This window comes from Indicator indicator, chromosome 16 (assembly GCF_027791375.1).
Source record: "Indicator indicator isolate 239-I01 chromosome 16, UM_Iind_1.1, whole genome shotgun sequence".
Taxonomy (NCBI): Eukaryota; Metazoa; Chordata; class Aves; order Piciformes; family Indicatoridae; genus Indicator; species Indicator indicator.
Genome location: NC_072025.1, coordinates 976,448 through 985,963, shown reverse-complemented (window position 1 = coordinate 985,963; position 9,516 = coordinate 976,448). Strand labels below are relative to the sequence as shown.

Below are 9,516 nucleotides of genomic sequence, written 5' to 3'. Positions count from 1 at the left end.
TGTGAGGGTGACAGAACACTGGAACAGTCTGCCCAAGGGCATTGTGGAGTCTCCCCCTCTGGAGATATTCCAAACCTCTGTGGATGTGTTCCTGTCTGATCTGCTCCAGGTGACCCTGCTCTGGCAGGGGAGCTTCGCCTGGATGAGCTTTCAAGGTCACTTCCAATCCTTAAAATTCTGTGATACTGTAGGAATGCAGAGGTCACACGCTTCCAAAGTAAGTGCCTGAGCTTGTGTCTGCAACATGGGGAGTGCTGGGCCAGGGCAATGTGTGGCTCTTGACTTTCCAGACACAGATATCTGGAGGAACATTGCTCAGATCTGCAAGGAAGGCTTCCACTCCATGGAAAGGGCCAGGGGAGAATGCCAGATGTACTGGAAAAGAGGTGAGATGGACCTCAAGGAAATCCATAGCAACATCATGACACCAATGAACAGCACAGGCAGCTATTACCCAGGCACCAACAACTGCATCCACTTTGCCCTCTGGCTTCTGGGATTGGAGGACTTCTATGTGGACCTGCTGAGCATGGACCTGTGTGTCACAGCCATGGTGTGATGACTGCTGCACCCACAGCCATTCCTGCCATTGCATCCTGACCCAGTTCCCACTGGGGGCAATCTGTGGGCAGGGGGCAGTAGTGGAGACAGCCAAGCCCCCTGTCCATGGACACCTTTCTCTTGCAGGTGCATATCTCCCATGAAGATGGCAGAGGGAGGCTTTGAGTATGTCCAGTGTCAGACCTCCCTAGCAGGGCTCTGTCATCCCTGGGAGAGCTGTGGGGTCATGAAAGGGGCCTGGGATCTCTGGGTGGGATGCAAGAACACAAATAGCACTGAGGTCCCCAAGAGCACTACGACTTCTTCAAGTGGGCTTAGTCCATGTGGTGGATGGGTCCCCATCAGGACTGGGAGGGCCAAGAGAGGGTTGAGGCACCAACAGGCATAGGGTCCCCAAAGAAAGATGGGTTCCTCTGGGAGGGTCATGGGGTGCTTGGAAAGCAGAGTCACAAGCAAGGCAGTGAGGCTCCCTGGAGGGAGGTGTCACCAGGAGGGCTGTGAGGTCCCCAGGAGGTCTGAGTCTTCCAAGATGGATTGGGCCCTTCAAAAGGGGCTGCTGGGGTCTCAGCACTGATGGGGAGTCTGGGAAGACTTGAGTCCCCAAACAGGGATGGGCTCCCCAGGAGGCCTTTGGGTTCTCCAGGAGAGCTGAGTTCCTGTTGTCAGTGTGTGCCAGACCAGCTCAGTTGGAAGCAAATGGAAGCTGTATTTACAAGCACAATCCAATCTACAATGAAATGCAATGAACAGGTACAAATATACAATATTTACAGATATTTCAATTAGCAAACAGCACAAGGACCCTCCTGGCCGAAGACCAGAAGAGATGCAAGAGCTTCTCCCTTCCCTGCCTCCTCCTCTACAAAACCCCTGTACAAGATGTACAAGAGACAGAAGCAGAGATATTAGACTTAGCCAAAACAATGCAGCCAAGGTCCAGCAGAAGCAAGTTAGTCTCTCCCAGAGTGTGGAAGCGAGAAGAGACAAGAGATTCTTTTGGAAACTGAATCTTATGGTAGGTATATCTCCAATGGGATTCCTTAGAATGATCATTATTTTCCTTTTCACAGCCAGTTGTGATTTATTTACATTTTACTACTTTCTGCTCAAGATCTGTGAAAACATTTTTAAAGGCAGACCCTAACACTACCTCATGGGGTCCCCAGGAGGCCTTTGGGTTCTGCAGGAGAGTTGAGATCCTGTGCTCAGCATGTGTGAGACAGCCAGAGGCAAGGGGGCGGAAGGGCATCTGGGGGACCTCCACCCCTCTTGGGCCAGGCTGCAACCCACACACCCACACACCCACCCTGACATTGCAGGGGCAGTGATCTGTGATGTGAGGGACTGGCAACAGCCACATCAGCCTGAGCATGACCAGCCCTGACCCACAGAGGAGCCTCAGCATTGCCCCACTCACCCCAACACCTCATCCCAGGGAAGGACCTTTGCTGAGGAGGAGCTGTTCCCTTCTGCTTGCTGCAGCTTCATTGCCATGCATTCATGAGGGGCTTCATTCCTGCTCCCTCCAGTACATGTCCCCATTTCCCTCCACCAACAATGACAATAAAGCAGAGAGCACAAGACAATGCAGAAGGTACTGCCTGGGTGTCCTGGAGCAGACAACATGTCCCCAGGCAGCTGGGCTGGGCTGGGCTGAACTTGGGCTGCTGCCAGGAGCCCAGCCAGCTGCCCCATGCCTGCCCTCCTCAGCTGCACAGGGGCACACAGCTCTGACCAAAGGCTCGTGGCTGGAGAGAAGGACATCACCAGCCCAGGCTGCTGGACACCACTGCTGGCCCCGTGGCACACACCGGCCTGGGGCAGGGGCTCCCTGCAGTGCTGTGGCTCTGCAGCAGGGCTTTGGTGTTGTGCAGGAGCAGGAGGTGAGCAGGCTGCAGGATGTAGGCCTTGTGCTTGGCCAGCCAGGACACCTCTGCCTTGCTGACCTTGGCCTCCTGCTCCTCAGAGCCATCCAAAGGCTCCTCAGAGCTCGCCTCCAGCAAGGACTCCTGCACCACCAGCTGAAACCTGATGCTGGGGGTGGGGTTGGCTTGCAGCCAGGATCATACACTCATAGAATTGCTTTACTTGGGAAACACCTTTGGACGCCAACCATTACCTAACTCTACCAAGGCTGGTGCTAAATCATGTCCCTGAGCACCATATCTCTGCCTCTTTGAAACCCCTGCAGGGATGGGGATTCAAGCACCTCCCTGGGCAGCCTGTGCCAGTCTCTGGGAACACTTTCATTGAAGAAATTTCTTCTTAAGTCCAACTTAAACCTCCCTTCATGACCCTTGACATCATTTCCTCTCAGCCTGTTGACCTGCAGAGAAGAGACTAAATTCCTCCTGGCTCCAACCTCCTTTCACAGAGTTATAGAGAACCAGAACCTCTCCTCTCAGCATCCTTGTTCCACACTAAGCAATCTCCTCGGCTGCTCCTCACCAGACCTGTTCTCCAGACCCTCCTTCTGGGTCTTCTCAAAATGGGCTTCTCATGATGCCCTTCCTGGCAGATGAGACCTCCCATGACCGCCCCAGGTCTACCAGGTGCTGTCCTTCCTGCAGTTGGGGTTGGGGGAATTGCAGTGAGATCCTTGCAGCTGACCTTTCTTACTCCTGGTGAGAGATGAAGAAAGACTGAAAGGGAAGCCTTTGTCAGGAGAAGAGGAGATGGAACAGAGACCTCCTAGCTACATATGCCTCTATGAAAGGGGGCTGGAATGAGCTGGGGGTTGGTCTCCTCTCCCTGCTAACAAGTGATAGGATGAGAGGAAATGGTCTCAAGTTCCCCAGGGGCACTGCAGGTTGGTCAACAGCTGCTTGGCTGCAGCAGACTTGGAGGTCACTCAGCACTGGCTTCGGGGAAAGGAACTTCTGGGAAAGGAGAGGAAAAGTGAAAGCAACACAAATGCCACAGGGACTGCGCAGCCTCTTGTGCCACACTTCATTGCCATGAGCTACCAGAAATCTGCTCAATGCTCTAACCAGGGACTCTCTGCCCAAACCCAACTAGCGACGCTCAGCCAGCACCCACACACCTGTGGCACCCAGCACCGGGGCTGGAGGAAAGGCCTGGACAGGGCTCACAGGGTCTGCCCCAGGGGACTCACCTGTGGGGAGAGGGGCAGAGAGATCCATTCCAGCTAGCACTATCCATGCTGGCATCCATCTCCTGCTGGCATCCTCCCTGCTATCACCCTCCTCTGCTAGGACCTACCCCTGCTGCTGCCTATCCCTCGATAGCAGAAAGCCCCAGGCAGGCTTTCACAGGGTTTGTACTCTGCTCAGGTTTCGTTTTCAGTGGTCTCCACCTCCCACGGTCACAGGAAGCAGGAAATCTCAGCTTGCATCCAGCACCTCCCAACACAGCCCAGCCCTGCTTCATTTCTCACAGCCCTCGGAGGTGCCAGCAGCCCAGATCCATCCCCAGCTCCGTCCCAGGGACATCACTGCTCACTAATGTGGTAAGGATGCTCCCATCTCCGCAGTCCCCTGCAGGAATCTGCTCGTCCTGGGGCCCCTCTTCATCAGGGGGGAGAGGAGGAACAGGGCTTGTCCCGGGATGTCTCCTCCTTCAGGGGCTGGGAAGCGCAGGGTGACTTTTGCTGACTTCTAGCTGACCTCTTCTGCTCTTTGTCTTCCTGAGAGGTGGAGAGAGAAAGGCTGAAAGGGAAACCTGGACACGGTGCAAACTGTGAAACCTGCCTGGGGCATTGTGCTTCTTAAAGCTGGGGCTGCTTTGTGATTGACACTGAATGCTATGTTTGGGCACAGAGGGAGACCACCTGGGGTAGTCTTTGTCAGGGAAACAGGAAGCTGAACAGAGACCTTCTGGCTCTCTAGGGCTTCCTGAAAGGAGGTTCGAATGAGCTGGGGCTTGGTCTCCTCTCCTTACTAACAAGTGATAGGATGAGAGGAATTGGTCCCAAGTTCCTCAAGGGGCACTGCAGGTTGGCCAACAGCTGCTTGGCTGCAGCAGACTTGGAGGTCACTCAGCACTGGCTTCGGGGAAAGGAACTTCTGGGAAAGGAGAGGAAAAGTGAAAGCAACACAAATGCCACAGGGACTGCACAGCCTCTTGTGCCACACTTCATTGCCATGCAAGGGAGATGCCAAAGCTGCTGGCACTGTGCCAGCCCCTAACCAGGGACCCTCTGCCAGCACACACACACCTGTGACACCCAGCACCGTGGCTGGAGGAACAGCCTGGACAGGGATCCCAGGGTCTGCCCCAGGGTGTCACCTGTGGGGAGAGGGGCACAGAGAGTCTGGCATCCAGCTGGCACTCAGCTGCCACTAGGAATCATCCCTCTAGCACACAACTCCTGTTGGCATTCCCCCTGCTAGAATCCACCTCTCCTAGGACCTACCCCTGCTGCTGCCTGTCCCTGCTATTGCCACCCATGCTAGCACCACTCTTGCCACAGCAGCCTCACAGCACCTCCTGCCTCCCCTGCACCCCAGCACTCAGCACCAGGCAGATTCCAGTGGTGGGGAATGTAGATGTTGGATGCCACTGCAGAGGGATGGAACTCGGGAGCATTTCCAGGATATCCCAGGTGGTCTCCCTCCATTCCCGAATGAAACATTCAGTTGCCATTAGCAGATCAGCCTCAGCTTGAAGAAGCAGAAGGCCCCAGGCAGCTTTTCACACAGTTTGTATTTTCTCAGATTTTCCTTTCAGTCTTTCTCCACCTCTCACAGGCACAATGAATAGGAAAGGTCAGCTTGGATCCAGCACCTCCAGACATAACTCACCACTGCTGCATTTCCCACAGGTCTTCTTGCAGGCGCCAGGAGTCCAGCTCCAGCACCAGCTCCTTCCGAGGGTCATCACCAATGAGTTCCTCAGTAAGGACTCTGCCATCTCCACAGCCCTCTGCAGGCAGCTGCCTGCAACACTGTGCCGCTGGGACAGGGGGGAGGGGAGGAACAGGGCTTGTCCCCGGATGTCTCCAGCTTGCAGCAGCAGGGAGGCAGTGCCTGGCTCTTGCCTGAGCCAAGCCCTTGCCCTGGCAGCAGCCATCACAGGCAGGGTGTAGTGGCAGCTGGGACTCTGCCCCCCAGGCACAGGTGCTGACCCCACTTCTCTTCCTCTCTCCTTGCAGATGTCGAGCAGTTCTGTAAGTAGGAGCCTGGTGAGACCTTGGCTGGCAGCATGGGGGAGTTGGGGGGTGGTGGGGTTCAGTGGGGCCTGTTCTGCCACCTCCTCACCTTCCCTCCATGGTACCGTTAGGGGAGGCAGTACGAGAAGATTCAGTTTCGACTGCACAAGAGCATCCCTGGGCATGGGAAGGTCTTCAGCTATGTGGCAGGGAAAGAAAAGCAGCCTGGGGACATCGTGCTCGTCCCCATAGATGACTGGGTCTCCCATTACTCCTTCCTGAAACATGCTGCTGTCTACCTTGGGGATGGAGAGGTCATTCACTTCCAGAGTAAGTGCCTGAGCCCCAGCTCTTGTCTGTGACATGGCAGAGGCTGGGCCAGGGCAATGCGTGGCTCTTGATTCTCCAGGAGTGGATGATGAGAATGACACTGGACTGGTCAGCAAGGACAGCTTCCAGGCCGCTAGAGAAGCAGGAGGGAAATTCCAGATTTGGCGGAAAAGAGGAGGGATCAACCTCGGTGAGCTCCGTAGAAAAGTCCGGGAGGCGATGAACAGCGAAACCAAGTATTACACAGACACCAACAACTGCATCCACTTTGTCCTCTGGCTTCTGGGCTTGGCAGACTTCTACAGGAAACCGGTGAGCATGGAGCTTGGTATCATGGCCGTGGAGCAATGGCTCCTGCACCCACAGCCAGCCCTGCCTTTGCATCCTGACCCAAGCCCTCCACAGGGTAGCCAATTGGTGCTGTAGACAGTGGTGGGCACAGCCAAGCCTCCTTTGCATGGAAATCTTTCTCTCGTAGGTGGAAATGTCAGATGAAGAGGGCAATGAAGAGGCTGTGAGTATCCCCAGTGTCAGCCCTCCCCTGCAGGGCTCTGGGGTCCCTGGGAAGGCTGTGGGGACATCTGTGGGACAGTGGTGTGGACTTCCAAACCCCTGTGCATTGACACCTTTCAGTTGCAGGTGCAAATCCCAAAGGAAGAAGGCAAACAAGAGGCCGTGAGTATCCCCAGGGTCAGCCTCCCTTGCAGGGCTATGGGGTCCCTGAGGAAGACATGGGGAGATGAAAGGGGGATGCAAAGACCCCAGAAAGTGGAAGAGTCCTGGGGTGCTGGGAAAGCAGGCTCACAGACATACCTGAGGGGTCTCTGGAACAGAACAGTCCCTGGAGGACTGAGGGACCCTTTCTCACTGTGAGGGTGACGAAACACTGGAACAGGCTGCGACCCTCTCCTGCTGGAACAGGAAGGAGACGAGGAACAGGGCTTGTCCCGGGATGTCTCCAGCTTGCAGCAGCAGGGAGGCACAGCCTGACTTTTGCCTGAGCCAAGCCCTTGCTCTGGCAGCAGCCATCACGGGCAGGGTGTAGTGGCAGCTGGGACTCTGCCCCCCAGGCACAGGTGCTGAGCCCACTTCTCTTCCTCTCTCCTTGCAGGTGAAGAGCAGTTCTGTAAGTAGGAGCCTGGTGAGACCTTGGCTGGCAGCATGGGGGAGTTGGGAGGCGTTGGGGCTCGGTGGGGCCTGTTCTGCCAGCTCCTCACCTTTCCTCCATGGTGCCATTAGGAGAGGAAGAATGAGGCGATTCAGTTTCTGAAGCACAAGAGAATTGGTGGGAAGGTCTTCGATGATGTGCCAGAGAGGGATATCCAGCCTGGGGACATCTTGATCTTCCCCATGAAGATCAATGCCTCCATCTGCTGCGTCTTCAAACACGCAGCTGTCTACCTTGGGGATGGAGAGGTCATTCACTTCCAGGGTAAGTGCCTGAGCCCCAGGCCGTGCCAGTGACATGGTGCAGCCTGGGCCAGGGCAGTGGTGGCTCTTGGTTTTCCAGGACTGGCTGATCGGACTAACACTGGAGTGGTCAGCAAGCAAGGCTTCCATACCATGAAAAAGGCAAGTGGGACAGTAAATATTTGGCGGAAAAGAGATGGGATCAAGGTCAGTGAATTGCATGGAAAAGTCTGGGAGGCGATGAACAGCAAATTCCAGTATCACCCAGACACCAACAACTGCATCCACTTTGCCCTCTGGCTTCTAACCTTGGAGAACTTCTACATGCAACTGGTGAGCATGGAGCTTGGTATCATGGCTGTGGAGCGAGGGCTCCTGCACCCATTGCCAGCCCTGCCTTTGCATCCTGACCCAAGACCTCCTGGGTCTGGCCCATAGGTGGTGGGGGCTGTGGTGGGGATGGTGGTGGGGACAGCCAAGCCCCCTGTGCATGGACACCTTTCTCTTGCAGGTGGAAATTTTAGATGAGAATAACAGAGGGAAGCCATGACTGTCCCCAGTGTCAGACCTTCCAGACAGGGCTCAGGTATGTTTGGGATGACTGCAGGGTCATCAAAGGTGCCTGGGGTCCCTGGAAAGGGGACAAGGATCGCAAGAACACTGAGGTCCCCAACAGAGCTGTGACATCTCTAAGTGGGCTGAGGTCCATGAGCTGGATGGCTTCCCATCAGGACTGTGAGGGCAAAGGGAGGGATGAGTCACCATCAGGGATGTGGTCCCCAAAGAAAGATGGGTTCCTCTGGAGGGTCATAGAATCATAGAATCAGTCAGGGTTGGAAGGGACCACAAGGATCATCTAGTTCCAACCCCCCTGCCATGGGCAGGGACACCCCACACTAGCTTGAGGCTTGAGCCTCATCCATCCTGGCCTTAAACACCTCCAGAGATGGGGCCTCAAGCACCTCCCTGGACAACCCATTCCAGGGTCTCACCACCCTCATGGGGTAGAACTTCTTCCTCACGTGCAGCCTGAATCTCCCCACTTCCAGCTTTGTTCCATTCCCCCTAGTCCTGTCACTAGCTGATAGCCTAAAAAGTCCTTCCCCAGCTTTCTTGTAGCCCCCTTCAGATACTGGAAGGCCACAATAAGGTCACCTTGGAGCCTTCTTTTCTCCAGATATAGCGTCCTGGGAAATCAGGGTCACAGGCAAGGCAGTGGGGTCCTTGGGAGGGCTTTCCTGTCCCAAGGAGGCCTTTAGGTTCTCCAGGACTGCTGACCTCCTGCTGCCAGAGCCAGTAGGGAACCCAGCAGCAAGCAGTAGGAAGGGCAGGGCAGGGAATCTGAAGGCAATCCATCCCTCTTGAGCCACCCTGCAGCCCACACACCCACACACCTGCCCTGATATTGCAGGGGTGGTGATCTGTGATATGAGAGACTGGCAACAGCCACATCAGCCTGAGCATGACCAGTCCTGACCAACAGAGGACCTCAGCATTGCCCCATGCACCCCAACACCTCAGCCCAGGGAAGGACCTTTGCTGAGGAGGAGCTGTTCCCTTCTGCTTGCTGCAGCTTCATTGCCATGCATTCATGAGGGGCTTCATTCCTGCTCCCTCCATTACATGTCCCCATTTCCCTCCACCAACATCTACAATGACAATAAAGCAGAGAGCACAAGACAATGCAGAAGGTACTGCCTGGGTGTCCTAGAGCAGACAACGTGTCCCCAGGCAGCTGGGCTGGGCTGGGCTGAGCTTGGGCTGCTGCCAGGAGCCCAGCCAGCTGCCCCATGCCTGCCCTCCTCAGCTGCACAGGGGCACACAGCTCTGACCAAAGGCTCGTGGCTGGAGAGAAGGACATCACCAGCCCAGGCTGCTGGACACCACTGCTGGCCCCGTGGCACACACAGGCCTGGGGCAGGGGCTCCCTGCAGTGCTGTGGCTCTGCAGCAGGGCTTTGGTGTTGTGCAGGAGCAGGAGGTGAGCAGGCTGCAGGATGTAGGCCTTGTGCTTGGCCAGCCAGGACACCTCTGCCTTGCTGACCTTGGCCTCCTGCTCCTAAAAGCCATCCTTTGACCTCTCCTCAGAGCTCTCCTCCAGCAAGG

The 9,516-nt window shown here is 55.8% G+C and overlaps 1 protein-coding gene across 2 annotated transcripts; it reads left to right on the top strand.

The window, feature by feature from the left end:
- The first annotated feature begins 3,943 nt into the window (after positions 1-3,943).
- LOC128972056 (uncharacterized) lies at positions 3,944-9,222 on the top strand. 2 transcript variants are annotated; one of them, XM_054387852.1, is made up of 12 exons: positions 3,944-4,030; positions 5,345-5,417; positions 5,675-5,689; positions 5,803-6,001; positions 6,081-6,313; positions 6,480-6,515; positions 6,641-6,676; positions 7,113-7,127; positions 7,241-7,433; positions 7,512-7,744; positions 7,923-7,997; positions 8,823-9,222. In XM_054387852.1, exons 1-11 carry the CDS (start codon positions 4,026-4,028, stop codon positions 7,959-7,961), a joined length of 1,077 nt encoding a protein of 358 aa, XP_054243827.1. In that variant the 5' UTR covers positions 3,944-4,025; the 3' UTR covers positions 7,962-7,997; positions 8,823-9,222. The 2 variants fall into 2 exon arrangements, with proteins under 2 accessions (XP_054243827.1, XP_054243826.1); XM_054387851.1 differs by having other exon boundaries at positions 6,635-6,676.
- Positions 9,223-9,516: the final 294 nt, after the last annotated feature.